General features: G+C 52.1%; 2 protein-coding genes across 2 annotated transcripts in view; both read right to left on the reverse strand.

Moving 5' to 3' along the window:
• SERPINE2 (serpin family E member 2) overlaps positions 1 to 11,157 on the reverse strand; it is a 75,364-nt gene extending 64,207 nt beyond the window's left edge. The window contains exon 1 of the mRNA XM_046898389.1: positions 789 to 11,157. The gene's annotated coding sequence lies outside the window, so the exon portion shown is untranslated. The remainder of the gene's footprint in view (positions 1 to 788) is intronic.
• Positions 10,918 to 13,526, reverse strand: FAM124B (family with sequence similarity 124 member B). Its single transcript, XM_040706043.2, has 2 exons — positions 12,735 to 13,526; positions 10,918 to 11,759 (listed from the first exon to the last, which is right to left on the reverse strand). The coding sequence occupies exons 1-2, from the start codon at positions 13,464 to 13,466 to the stop codon at positions 11,226 to 11,228; spliced, it is 1,266 nt and encodes a 421-aa protein (XP_040561977.1). The 5' UTR covers positions 13,467 to 13,526; the 3' UTR covers positions 10,918 to 11,225.
• Positions 13,527 to 14,828: the final 1,302 nt, after the last annotated feature.

Raw genomic sequence — 14,828 nt, forward strand, 5'->3', positions numbered from 1 at the left:
TTAAGAGTTTAAGAACACCCTAGATAAATGAACAAGATGTAGACATTGCAGAAGCCACAGAAAAGCCTTCCACTCACTTTTCTGAGTGTTATTATAACAGGAAGTAAAAGATGTGAGTGGGCAGGAGAAGGTTGAAGCAGAAATATTTAAGGACTTTATAGACAAGAATGTGAACTAGGGGAGTTATTGCAGGATAAATTTATGCATTGGATTTTGCACTGAAGCAGCCAATAAGCTACCTAAGCATTGGACAATTGTCAAAGGGACATGGAGCCACACTATCACCATGGGATAAGTGAAAACCAAATAAATCTGACAGATGCCCTACACTTATGGATTAGAAGAAAAATTTCCCTGACAGGTTGAGAGCCTCAGGCCAATCCCACTGTGCTGCTGTATGCTGACTAAGAGGCAACTGAGGCATGAAATGCTACATCTGTGCCAGTTGTAGCTCTCTTCAGACTCAGTCCAGCTGAGGGTTTCTCAGTCCTGGCCATTCAGAAGATCAGACCAAAACTGAGATGAATCCCAGTCTCACTACAGTGTGAGCTGCTTCAGAGCTGCTTACAGCCAGAACAGACATTCAACACCCAACCAACACTGCTGTTTAAGAAAGAATCTTTGGAAGCAACTACCTGTGTGATAACTGATTGTCACTGGGAGACAAAGACAGTCACTATTGCCATGTCTGTGTCCCACTGACTTCACTCTTCTCCGACAGAAGTTAGAAGGAAAGCCCACAAGACCTGCTGCCTCTCCCAGCTTACCTGCAGGCCCACCGAGCTCACCTTGGAGACAGCTTTCATGATAGAAAGGGATTTCTTGAGGTCACAAAGTCACACCAGGATAGAAGAGTGAAATGGAACAGCAAATCTCTACCCTGTATAAGCGTTCTGACTCTGACACTGGTATTTCTGCTTTCTGGATGACTGCTATTCAATCCATGCCATACATGCAGAATGAAAAGAAGTACGTTTTGAAACATCCAGATTTCTTTTCCCATTGAGATTTCTCTGCAACAGAGGAGAATACAATGCATCCAACATGTAACACAAGTTGTGTGAGCTCAGCTTTTCACGAGCCTTTAGACGTGTGTCCTTCCTCATCCCCAGGTTTCACTCAGTGTCTCTCACAGAGGCTGATTTTCACAGATGCCTACACTGACACATTTTCAAAGCCCAGAAGCGAGCAGTACTCAAAACACAGTGAGAGCTGTTTGAGAACTGCTTTCCAATACTCACACGAACCATCTCAAGTCCCGACCTGGAGCCCCTGTGTCCCAAGGAGGCCCTCCATCACACCAGCCAGCTTTGGTTCTGGCCCCGAGCACAGGAAGAGCCTGAACTTGTGAAACGGAGGTTAACAGGATTTGACTAAACATCTGGTCATGGTCAGAGCTGAGGGAAGCACTCTGAGATGGGCGTTTATGATACTGGCCCCGAGCAATTGCTATTTCTTACGAAATGGAGAATTTTAAAGTTTGTTGCATACAGGATTGTTTATTGGCTTCGGTTATTGTTTCCATCGGTTTCCTTTTCCAACACCCAGCTTGCAAAAGCAGTGCTCATCCCCCGCAGATACCTCCCTGGGCATCCCGGCTGCATGCCCGGCCTGCTCCTGGCTGCTGCACTGCTCTCGGGGTTGGCTGGAGCCCGGTACCCTTCCAATCCCAGCTACAGTGATAATGCTTACCAGGGTTTGCAGTTATAAAGAAAAACTTGGCTCAGTGATTGTAAATTGGGCTCTGCTTGGCATCAGTGGCTCCTCAGCAGCTTCTGAAACCCAGCCGCTCTCGTTAAAGATGCTTTCTTTTAGGCAGCCAACTTTGAAAACTGTTGGCCAAAAATGTGTGAATTAGTCAGTTTATCTGTGAGTAATAGGAAGGGAGGAATAGTGACCCAGACTACAGCCCCGTCATACAGACTGCGAAGCTCCGTATAAAATGTTAAGGGCATTACTCATCCTGCAGCACTGCCATTCACTGAGGAAATACACTTCTATTGCAAAGCCCTCAAGGATGGCATCCATCTGCCTCATGTCTGTACAGCGCCCTGCTCAATACACACTGGGGACACTCAGATAGCTCTACCCAGCAGAGAATGGGGATATCGCTGCACGTTCCCAAAGCAGACAGGAAGAGGTGATCTCCTGCTCTTTAGGGAGATGGAGAGGAGTGTTTAATGAAACCGCATGGTGTAACATCCCCTGAAAACCAACTCTTCTTGCTCATTCAGCAATACTACACATGACCAGTCCCCACATGCCCTGCTGTGATTTTCAGGTGAGCTCAGCCCACACCTGTATGAAGAGCCCCATGCAATACTGCCCAGGCTGGGACTCCTCAGCTACGGGGAAAAGCAACCTAACCCCTCCTCCAGACCTTGTTTGCATTACTTCATGGCTCAGGTCCCACTACACAGCGCAGAGCACAAGAGCCAACCATACCTGAGTCTTGCAAAGAGGCTTACCTGTGTCCCTGAGTAGCCCTGTGGTGTACACCAGTCCTTCACACACTCTGCATTGAGCTTGGACGGATTCAGAGCAGAAACACTTGGACAAGCATTTTCCTGAACGAAGGTCACTGTTCCACATTGTTTCTCCACATTAAAATAATCAGGTTAATAAATCAAATGAGCTCTCAGAATATTCATGTTCAAAAAGGATTAAGCACATCGGGGTTTTTGCCAGAAATAGTGGGCCAGATGCAGGCTTTGACCCCTCTTTTGCCAAATACATGGAAAACATCTGTGTAGTCAAGCAAAACCTTGCAGCAAACCAGATCAGGAGAATTATGACTACGTTTGTGGGTTCCGGAGGCCCTTTGTTCAGGCAGAAAATAAGCAGATTAATATGCAAGTCTTATAAAGTTAGGAATATGCATCCATTTATAGGGGCTTTTATGCGCTGTAGATAAACACTTCAGAGACTGCTTCATTTAAAAAGGCACAAGACAAAGAATTAGGAGCATTTCCACAAATCAGTATGACGCTCGCCATTGTCCGTAGGTTAGACTCAGTGCACAAATACAATCAAAAAGAAGCCATGCTGACAAGCTAGGCTTTTATTCAACAACATTCTAAGAATAACTCAGTAGGGATGGCAAATTCAGCAGGGATGAAAAACAGCGAGTTTGTGCCTGCTCAGGACTAGATAATAACATTTCAATATTCACCCTTTACACAGCTACAGCACCATCAGGCCAGAGCCCCGTTAGAAAAAGGACTTGACAAACCCATAGCAGAACCACCACCTCTTGCCAGCAGCACCCACACCGACAGGAGCGCACGCTGGGGCCTGCCTTGTGGGGCTGTCCTCCCCAGCACTACACAGACAGACAGAAGGTGGTGTTCCAGGCTATCACTGGAAGCTTTTCATTGTTGTTTATATGATCAGTACTCTCCTGGGAGCTGCGGCATCCAGACCCTCCTTTCTTTCAGCACTGTGATGACATAGGCTAAGCCACTCTGAAATGGCAAGAGGTGCTCCCATGTTTTAACTGGAATGCTATCCTAACTTTTTACTTCTTGGCTTCTCTTACTCAGTCAGGAGCATTTCTTACAGCACTGGGCCACCTTCCAGGCATAACATCTACCAAAGGCACCAAGGAGCTTGTCCTAGTTTTTCCCAGAATACCGCCCAGAGCAAAATGACTGCAACACAGCAAGTGCAGAAGAGAACTAGCAGTGAGGAGGTCAGATGGTAATTAAAACCAAGCCAAAAACTGCCTGGTCTGGGACCCAAAGAGAAAACTATTGCAAACAGCAAACAAAGTCAGTCACAGCAATACTGTTCAGAATCAGGGTGGCACGGAAGGCCCTGGCACTCCCACTGCCCCATTCTGCTGTAGGACCCAGCACTGCCCCTCTACCACCACCAAAACCTCGCTTCCTTCTGCCCCCAATCAGCCAGCCTCTCTGGAGTCATGCTTGGGCCCAACATCGCTGATGTGAGGCCACATCTTCCCCTCCCTGCCTCTCTGACAGAAAAGATGCAGACTGAACCAGGGAGCAATGATACAGCGTAACACGAGAAAGAATCAGGCCCAAGTACCTGAGATCGCTGCAGCTGGCACGTGTCACACATCTGCATTCATCCTCTTCCTCACTGATTCTCTGCAAACAACATCCGGGGATGTTTTTCTAAGTGTTGGACGTAGGGTTCAGACCTCTGGCTGCCTGTTCAGGTGCAAAGCCCTGGCATGCTCCTGAATTTATGTTAAGCCATCTCATTACAGCTGAACAAAAGCCAGTGAGTGAGTTGGCCGGGGCTCAAAGAAATCATTTCTCAAGGCGATGCCCAATAAAAACAGACCGTTAGTGCAAAGTTACTGCATGCATGAAGGGACGTTAAGGAAGAAGGATGTTGCTGCAGCTAATGCCTCAGATTAAGAGATGAGAGATCTGGTTTTTGTAAAAGAGATCCTCCATGTGATGTTGGACAAGCTGTATCAAACTCCTTTATTTCCATCTCCCTCTGAATAAAACAAGATTAATGCTACTTCCCTGCTTGGTGGAGAGTTTTAGATCACTTCGTTCCTTATGCTTGTGATGATGTCCACTGCTGACATGTCTATGAAGCATCAGGAGGCAGAAAAATGACTCGACCGACCACACCTGGCTGCATTTTTAAACTCAGAACTGATTTTCATCCAGCTTCCAAAGCTCCATCCTACCACACGCTATCAGGCTGGGAAGAAGCACAAGAAACGACCCCCTGTGGGGCAATTTTCTGCAGCAGCGACAAGCCCTGTGCCCAGAGCACCTCCCCAGCCATAAGCACACAGCACGGCTCTGACAGCCCCATCCGTTGTGTGTGGCTGCGCTGCGTCCCAGGGGCTGCCATGCGGCACCGCCGCTCCATGCAGCAGGCTGCGAGGCCGGGAGGGCACAGGGCCGCTCTGCTGACTCAGAGGACATCGCAGCACAGCCAGGGCTGCATTTCCCTGCTTCTGCAGAAACGACCACGCCGCCTCCTACACACTTGACGAGAGGATGCAGCGGAGCCGTGCTGCTCCAGAGCGGGACGCAGCGCTCGGCGCTGACACGTCGCAGCTGGGCTGCTACCCACCGCCGTGAGAATGGCTTTCCGTCATGAAAAAAAGATTGCTTCAGGCTTGGCACGGCCTCGGAGGGAATTTTCAAGGAGGCCTGTTTCTCCCACACATCCTCTGCACTAGCGGGACGATGATTATGACTGTTACTACAGTTAAGATTGCAAATGGCTTTCAGAACAAACCGTGTGACAACTCTGGCTTCTCAAAAATGCCAGGATGCTGTCAGTGCTAGAAGTGGTTGCCACATACCCACACCACCTCCTCTCCCATTGCCATCCGCAACGCCGTGCGGCCCTCCATAAAGTAAAAACACATGCTGGAGTGCTAATGAGAGTAGAGGGGTAGGCTGAGGTTGCCAAAGTGCATTGCTGTGTATCAGTCAAGCAAGACAAAAGACAAAGGAGAAACATACAGAGCAAACACTCAAATAATCTTCCTTGTCCAATTGCACGTTAACTTAAAACCACAATAGGTTTACTCACACAAGCTCCACTCAGAACAGCAACAGAGAAATAGAGACGCAAATCCCACCGGACCCATGCACCATGGCTGCCACGAGTGGCCCCGCTCCCACCTTCACCCACTGAGCTCCAACATCACTGTGGGGTGTGCAAAGGGAGGAGGGGTGCCAAACCTGCACACAGCCTTGGCATGGAAATACCCCGCGAGTGTTTTCATTGTCAGTGTAGTTTCCTTCACACTCAACTCAAAACCAGGCTTAGTTGATGGTCTGACACTTGTGACTGCTGCTGCCACAGAGCGCAGCGGAGCGTGGAAAACAAAAGAAGCGGTAAGATCTCAATGTTACACTTGGAACAAGTTAAAGCTCAAATTAAACCTGGAAAAATCCCATCTTGTTCTGTTTTTGCACAGTTCTGCTCTATCCAAGCACAGCAAACCTCACAGGCATGTTGCCATGCAGAGCGGCCACGGCTCCAAATCTCCCATCCTCCTCCTGCGCGCAGCCAGGACCCGCAAGTCTCTGGGAGGGGATGGAAGCTATCCACACGTTTCCAGATGCTCCGAGACACGTTCTCATGGATCAAGCAGCCAGATAAGCAGCGCAAGTGCAATCTGCAAGATGGAAAAAAGTGTTTTACCAGTCCTTCTCCATTCTCACCTTTGCCAGCACGGTGCAAGGTGGGATGTGCTGAGCAGAGCGTGGGAGAGCAAGCCCTGGGTGCTGCTGGATGCGGGCTAAGCCAGCACCCTGGCACAGGAAGAAACAAAATGCTGGGGAGGCGCTCGGGCTGTCATCACACAAATCTCGCAAACACAACTGTGGTTGTTACTGGACTCGAACAATGAAACGGAAAGTCTCCACTAAGACATAATGCAAAAGCTAAAGAAGGCTACAAGAAAGAAAAGTTTTGCTCTTCCGCAGTATAAAATACGTGGCCTGGTACCACATCTTGCCTCAGGTTTTTCAACGCCTTGTGCCATGGGGTGAGGTCACTCAGCAGCCCCAGCCACCTACCAGAGAGCTGAAGGTGGCCAAAACTCAGTGTTTGGGAGAAACTGAAACCTCCTGAAATCTGGTTTCACTCTGATTTACAAGAAAACTAACATTTGCACACTTTCTCATGACACAGAAAGATTTTCCCATCTAAAAAAGTATCTGGTAAGCATCAGTACAATGCATTCCTGCAATCAGCTATTCCCTCCACAAAGCCCGGTAGTTCTGAATTAAATCAAGATGAAAAACCACAGCAAAATTGTCAGCGAATTTCTACCCCCACCCCATCCCATCCCAGGAAAACCCTCAGCGTGGTTAGAACCAGAGCAGGGGCTTTGGGGAGCTGATACAGGCTGGGATGGAGCTCAGTGCCCCCCTCTGCGTGACACCACAGGCCTGTGGGTGACACCAGCTGATGGCCAGAGTCCCTGCAGCAGAGCCCAGGCATTGGCTCTCAGCATCGAACCCTCTGCGACAGTTCTGGTGGTCCCAGCAAGTTGCTGGCCGTCTCCCAGCTGCCCACCTCCCTCTGGGTAAGTACAGCACACCCGGTGTGTCGGGAAGCCCTGGGAAAGAGGGTACAGACACGGAGAAATTCCATGTTCAACCTACAACACAAGGGTTCCTAATGCTCATTTACTTCCTCCCTCACCCATCCCAGAGACCATTATGGGTTTTCCCCATAGTCCGGTCTGAAGGAAGCAGCCCTTTGTGCCATTACTAATACACGCAGTCACTCTTTCAAGATGTGTCAATCTAACATGACCAACAAACGTGGGAGGAAGAGGAACGCAACCAAAATCCGCTTGTTTGTAACCACTGCCAGGCTGAAAACAAAGCTTCCTGCTCCTGGGTTGGCCAAAACATGTTCCCTTTGTGCCCACTGGTATCACATTGCTTGTATCATCCCCAGAGCGTAATCTCCTTTGTTTGTTTGAACTGAGAATCCCGGGGGCGTTTTAAGCCAATTCTGGTAAATCAAAAGCAAAGACACAAACCACCCTTCTCCTCCAAGCACGCATCTGAAGAGTAACAAGGGAGCAAGATGGCTCAGACCCCTCAAGGCACAGCCAGGAGGCATGCAGCCCATGTTCTGCATAGCGTGGTTGTGGCAGGCAGGAGGCAAGTTGTGGTGCAAGGAGAAAGCAAGGATAACAGCTATCATGTCCTGAGTGCTTTAACTTTGATATAAGCTCTCTCCACTCCAGTTCTTAGCAACAGTAAGTGTGGAGGAGTCTGGGGACCCTATGGCTGCAGCGGGCACCCCAGCCCTCAGAACTGCCCTCTGGGTTGTCCCACTACCTCTGCCCACTGTCCTGGGAGCAGGACAGCCACTCCTCCTGCACATCAGCCACAGGGCCTGCAAGTGTTAGGTGAGGGAAGGGGCAGGTGGGGGCAGAAAAGAAGCAGCGATGCTGGAATACAAATGCAGGGACAAGAAGTGATGCTCAGGCAGCGGCATCATTTGGTACCACCCAGCTGGCAGCCACGCAGAGGCAAGCAGCCCAGCAGCCGAGGCAGGGCATTTCTCGACTGGCTTATGATGGGTCATAGCAGCAACTAAGGGCTGGCACCATCCTGCGTGGAGCCTGGCACAGACCTTTGCTCTGTCTGGCCCAGCAGAGGGCAGAAGCAGGTGGTGCAGCCTCGCTGCAACCCCATGGGACAGAGAGCGCTGCTGAGCAGGGCTCCTTCCTGCCCCTATGGCTTGTCGGGGCCCATCTGGGCCCACCTCCAGGTCTGGGAGACAAGCGCCTGCCTGGTACCAACTGCAACAGCTGAGCCAACCTGCTCCTGCCCGCTCAGCACAACGCTCTGATGCCAAGATGAGATTTGAGACGATCCCAATTAGGGAAGTGGGGCTGTCACCGTTTCAGCTGCACAAGCGAGATGAGACAACTTCCAGTGTCACCAAGTGCCTGCAGGAACACATTTACAAATCTAATCACCTCCCAGCACAGCCGGGCTGCCAGCACCTGGGGAGGGCAGCAGGGGAGAAGAAAGATTCGGGGACTCTTCGGGAATATTAATTCACACTAATAGAAATCGGATCTGCCCTTGCCTGCAATCAGCAGAACTGAGATTCTGCACCGGAATATTAATGCCAGTGCTCCGTGGGAGATGGAGCCCTCTCAAAGCCCCCTTCAAATTACGAGAATTAAACATCAAAAAGAGCGGCACAGCAAACTGCAATGCAGGTTTAGTGGTGGGAGCAGTGAGTTGGAGGAGGAGGTGAAGGTCACTGAAGGTGCCACTGCCTCCTGCTGGGTGCTCAGCCCCATGCTGAACACTGCCCAATGCACCAACCCTTCCTGCTCAGCACCCAACCCAGCTGCGAGCACTGCCTCTCCTCCAACGCAGTGCAACGGAGCTCTCAGTCCTGGGCTGATCAGGTGCACGCATAATGAAACCCATTTCATGGCAGAGGAAAGAAATGGCTTTGCTACAGGAGTGTTTTGTTATTCTGTTGAAATAGCTGCACGTGGGGGGAAGTAAAGACCTCTTACACTTCATTTCAGAGGTGCTAAAGACACAGGGCATTGGGCTTAACTGACCAAAAGCAAAGCTCCAGCACAATGCCTGGGGAGCCCAGAGGCACTGCAGGGAGCCTGCCACATATGTGGCTGATGAGAGCTGCAAAGCACTGACAGCCAGTGTGAGGATAAATCTCTCTAATACTGAGACTGGAATGGAAGCGCATCATACTCCTGGGTCCTTCCTGCACATCCCTCCTCCTCAGGAGCACATTAAGGCTGGGAAGCTCAGTACCAGCCAAGGCACGTGTGCTCCTGTGCCACCCCCATGCCCAGGTACCTCGTGCCCCTTGGCTGCAGGGAGGGACAGCGGGCTGGGATGGGCCTGAAGCACGAGCAGAGGGCAAATCTACCAGGAAGGGCCAAATGCCAGCTCTCACAGCACAGGGAAAGGATGTGTGTCCCATCCGGAGCGTACCATAGGGCCCTGCCAGCCCCTGCTTCCCCTCACCAGGCTGCTCCTTCACCTTGCTCGGCTTCCAGCAGGAGCTTCCATTCTTCATCATTACACAACAGCACTTTCTCACACTGCATGGCCTCATCCCCATGGATGGAATCAGTCCCCGATGGCCTCAGGGTGACCTGCTGCTCCTTGGCTACGGACAAAAAGGGAGAAGTTATGGTTTTCACTTTTGGACTCGAATTACCCCCAGTTAAAACTAATGATTTACTTTTTTTTCTGCTCCAACAGAAAAGTTGGTCCAGCTGAGCACTTTTTTGGAAAGCGTTTCTAACCATCGTGTTGGTGCCTCGTCTTAAACCTTCTGTGCACTCAGCAACCACCCGGTAACAAACGCACATGAAATGGCAGCACATCAGCACCTGAGGCTGCCATCTCACCGGTGAGACGCGTTCGGGAAGGTCTCTGTTTTCCCCTTCACTTACATGACAGAAGTCCTGAACAGCCGTGATAGCTGTCATCTGGGAGAACGAACGAACGAGGAACAGATCGGCTCCGTTTGTCATTATCACCTCTTTTATTGCCGCGTACCGGGCGGCTCTAGCGGGGACGGAGCCGAGGACAGCAGCCCCGCTGCGGCGGGAGGGGCCGGGCCGGGAGCGCTGCAGGGCCGCGGGTGGGCACCAGGAGGAGCTGCCGCCCCGCACCGCCGCGCTGCTGCGGCTGCTGCTGCTCCGCCGCCGGCTTCAGCGAGGCGCCCCCGAGCCGCCAGCTGCTCCCAGGGTCCGGCCGTGCACGGCTCGCCGCCACGCGAGACAAGGGCAGGCGATGCCCGGGGTGCAGGAGCACTGGGCAGCCGCACCAAGAGCGCGCACGCAGCAGCTGCCGCATTCTTAGAATCACAGAATCATTAAGGATAGAAAAGACGACTGAGGTCATCTAGTCCGACCGTCTGTCCGTCCCCACCATGCCCTCCGTGCCACATCTCCGAGGTTCCCGAGTCTGTAGGGACACCACCTGGCGATCTGGCACAAAATGGAGGACAGAGGAGCACACGCAGGACTGCCTTCCCAAAGGAGCCAAGCTCACCAGCTGCTCCCTCAGCAGGAGGCCACGGCCCTGGCACAGCCAGTGACTGCAGCAGCGCGAGCCAGGGCTGGCATTGCCCGTTGCCTGCCAGTGCTGTGGTGCCGGCCCCACAGAGCCCCGTGCCTTCACGCCCACACGCAGAGCAGCGCTCCCCTCCCTCCACATCTCGGTCATACCAAAGTGCCTGTTCAAAGCCACCTGTCCCAGGAAATCCACTCCCAGTTAACCCCTGCCCCTCCATGCCCACAACCAGACTGGTGCCCCCAGGCTTCCACACCTGTTCTCCTCACCCCCACTGCAGCACAGCCACTCTGCTCCGCTACACTGCCCTCCCAGCTCTCTAAACCTCTCTCTGGCGCCACCTTTTATAGATCACAGGAAAACATGGGTTTAAGTTTGTGTGTTTCTTGTCCAGTGAAATAAGCAGAAAGCGATCGCTCACTGCCTGCACCCCACCAGCAGCAGCACATATCGTTTCCTCATCCTTGCTCCTGCATGGCTTCATTTCTCCTGCCCTGCTTGCTCTTCAGCAGTTCCTCTGAGCCCACAGCCTCTCATCTTCTGTTGTTTCAGACCCTGCCGAGGTTTCCATCGCCCTGCACACAGCCTAACACAGCCCAGCCACTGCGCTTCCAGACAAAATCACGTCGATTCCACTCAGAAATAAGGAGCCTGCCTCGCACTTGTTTCCAGTCATATGAAGAACTCCTCCTCTTCCTCCTCAGGCCTGGTTCCAGGGCCGTCTCTCCGTGTTTGCCCCGCTCCTTTCCTCCCGTTGGCCGCAGAAGATGGCGGCCGCGCGCAGTGCGGGGCGGTGCAGGCCGTGCCCAGCGCCCATGGCTGCAGAAGGCCGTGCCGCAGCGAGCAGCGACAGCCTGCAGGTCTGCCCACAGCCAGCCCCGTGTCCACGTTGGTTTCTGCTGCCGGCCGGCACGGCCAGCCCTCCTGCTGCCTGCTGCTCGTGAGCACGTGGCGGGAGGGCACCGCAGCACCCCAAGAAGAGCCGAAGAGGCCCACGGTGGCTCGCTTCACAGGGAGGGCCTGACCTGGCACGGATGTCGCTCTGCCCCTCGAGGCCCAGGACTGCTGGCCTCCCTGCTCAGCGCTGCGCAGAGCAACGGGGAGAGGGGCTGCGATAGGGCTGTGCAGCAGTCCTTCCACACCAACGGCGCTGTGCCGGTTGGGAAGCTCAGTGTTTGTTTCCCTGTGCTTGGAGCTGTCCTGCACCTGTTGAGGAAAGGTGGAGAGAAGTTCCTTAAAACACGGTGCTAACTTTACTCAGGCTACAGCACTCTGAGCCCCCCCTGCAATGGGAGGCATCTGGAGTGCAGGCCCTGCCCGACCGGAGCTCCAGAGCCACTGAAACCGCTCAGGGCTCCAACCCATCCCTGGATGGGTCTGTGGGTGACACTGAACTGGTGGGGGGCACACTGAGGCTGTCCTGGAGTGAGGTGTGCAGCGCAAAAGTAGGCCAAACAGAATAGGCAGGCTGATTTGTAATAACAATCTCACCGAGAAAGGAAAATGAAGAAAACAGGACATATATTTAAATTATTTAAATATCCAAATAATAGTAAAAATATCCAAATAGCAACCAAAGAAGCCAGAGGTGGGAGGAGTTGTTGCAAAGCAAAGAGCACACAGCTGAACCTCCCGCCTGCTCCCATGTACAGTCACAGTGAGCACCACCATCACCTTGTCTGGTTTGATTTGTGCTCACTCTCAGGGCTGCACACCACAACAGAAGGGGGATGGCTTTCCCATGGCACTTATTTAGCCCTTCTGCCCAACTGCAATTACAGAACTACTGTGGGTGATGTTGCATCAGCGCTGTACTTGCAAAACACCTGGTTTGGGATGGCACAGTGCTAAAACTCTGCTTTCAGAAGCATTTATAAGGTCACACCAGAAAGAGAGCAGGCTGCTACTATCCTCTGATTTAGGCAGGAAAGGGAAAAAGGTGAATTCAGTGGCTCAAAAAAAGTACTAATACTTTCTACTTCAGGTGCTAACAGTATGGAAGCATTGTAAGGATCTGTGCTCAACGACATCATAGCACTGGAAGGCGCTTGCTGAGTTCATGAATTGAAAACAAAATACGGACAAGCAAAACCTTAATTTCCATTTTGAATCAGTCCTGCTCTTTGCCGGAATAAAGAAAACAAAAGGCAGCAGGTCTGCAAGCACCATGCACACACATACCTGAAGCAGAATTTTATTTCCATCATAGTCTTGTGTTTGCCACCTGGTGCTGCTGATAGGAATGCATGGATTGGGCAGGAGAGGCACCAGCTGCCCCATTTCTTGCACCTTGAACTGCAAAAGCGACGACTCCTTGGGCTCAGCAGCCATCCCAATGGGCAGCTGCTTCAGGCAGAGCTGGACAGCAATAGTTTTAGTGGCATACAGCACAAAGACACAGAAATTGCTTTTCCGCATGGTTGCTTCTTTCCGTAGGATCATCTCATACAGCCCTACTGCATCATCGTAGTTATCAAAGCTGCAGTAGAGGGTCACACGCAGGATTTCAGGGCCACAGCCCACCCGCCGGATGCCCCACACTGGCATCTGGTCGTCCAGGCCATAGAAGTCCTGGGGAGCTGATGTGTGGGGAGGACTTCGTGCCCAGGTGGTCGGGACACACTGGTAGTGCCAGGGCGGGCGCTGGAGGAGATCCTGGACCTGGAGAATCCGCTCTTCTCCCAGGTCCTCATGCAGAAAAAGGAGGACAGATATCCCAGGAAAGCCGCAGTTCCTCCTACGGTACCTCTCGTAGTATTTCAGTGGAGCATCTTGCTCGGACACAAAGAAAAGGCGAACATCTGGGCAGATCCAGTCCATGAGCCGATCCAGAGCTTGCTGCAGAAACGCCGAGTATCCTGAGCTGGCCAGAAGATGCACAGTCATCAGAGGCTCTGCTCTGTCACCCATCATAAAGCTTCTCTTCAGCGAGCAAAACCAAACGAAAAACTGGAGTTTCCTCCTGCAGTGTTTGGGGTGGCACGGCACGCTGAGGCAGAAAAAGAACTCGATCACTCAGAAGCTTTGCAACAACCCAATGAGGTGACAGGGTTGCACACACGTGCACGAGGCAGGAAAGCGTGCCACGGTGTGACGGGGCCGGCCCCGGTTTGCTCACGTCACATCAGATCTCAGATGCACGTTCTGACCCAGCAGTATGACCCAGATCTGGTCACCGGCTGCACACAGCCCATGTGTTGAAGCACTGTTGTGCTGTAGTGGCTCTGTTGCACCTGGAGCGGGGTGGTGGAGGGCTGAAGCAGGAGTGCAGTCGCTCTTCCACAGGCGCACATCTCCCGGTGCTTGCTGTGTGTGAAAACCACAGTCAGCTGCTGCACTTCAGCTTGCTGTGATCTCGAGTCACACCCTTCTGGGGCACATAGATAAGCCATTCTTTAAAAACAAGGAAGGAAAGCAGACTAACAAAGGGAAAGAAACCCATGTGAACAGGAGAGATAACAATAAGGGCCAATGAGAATTTGCCCCCGTTACTGCAGGAGAAGCCCAGGTTCAGGGCTGTGCAGCTCATGGGGCAGCAGCTTGCTGCTCAGCCCACCCCAGCTTGCTGTGCAGAAATCCCAGTGTGTGGAAAGGTCTGATATCCAGAATGCTGAACTTGGACTATTCCCCCCCCCCGTCCCCCCCCCCCCCTTTTTTTTTTTTAAATTAAATACAGCCCTAGATTTACATTATGCACCTGAAGAAAATCCCCAGGGTCTGACGGTACAAGGATCTGTGCTTCAGGTTTCTTTTATTTAAAGATCACACTCAGTAATAGAAATGCAGTCATGAAACCAAAGTGCAGTAAGAAGGTCTTAGGAAGAAGATTCAGCTTGCACTGACACAGACAAAGCTACCCGCAGCACTTCCAACAAGTAGAAACTGTTGGGATAGAGACAAAAACATCCAACTCTTGGACAATAGCAGGAAGAGTGATGGCTGTGAGTGTTCAAAACATTAAAATGCTGTAAATGAGCTCTGAACAACACAGAGTATTACTGAAATACAGAAAAAGGAAGTGATTCATCAACTCTTTGCTACAGGGAAGAGTACGAAGAGGCAGACAGTCATCTGCCTCCCTGCGGGTGAGAAAAATGGGAGTTCTGCCTGTGCAAGGAAAACCAAATCTGAGAGCTCGTCAGGACTGAGCTGGGGGTGGGCAGCAGGGTGATCTCTGTCTGTGCTGGCAGGGGCAGGGCAGGCGGGGACACCCGTGTGGTCAGGTGGCACCAGCCCTGCGGGTACCTCGTGGGGACACAGTGAGGTGACAGGGCA

Source organism: Gallus gallus, chromosome 9, assembly GCF_016699485.2.
Source record: "Gallus gallus isolate bGalGal1 chromosome 9, bGalGal1.mat.broiler.GRCg7b, whole genome shotgun sequence".
In the NCBI taxonomy this organism is placed as follows: Eukaryota; Metazoa; Chordata; class Aves; order Galliformes; family Phasianidae; genus Gallus; species Gallus gallus.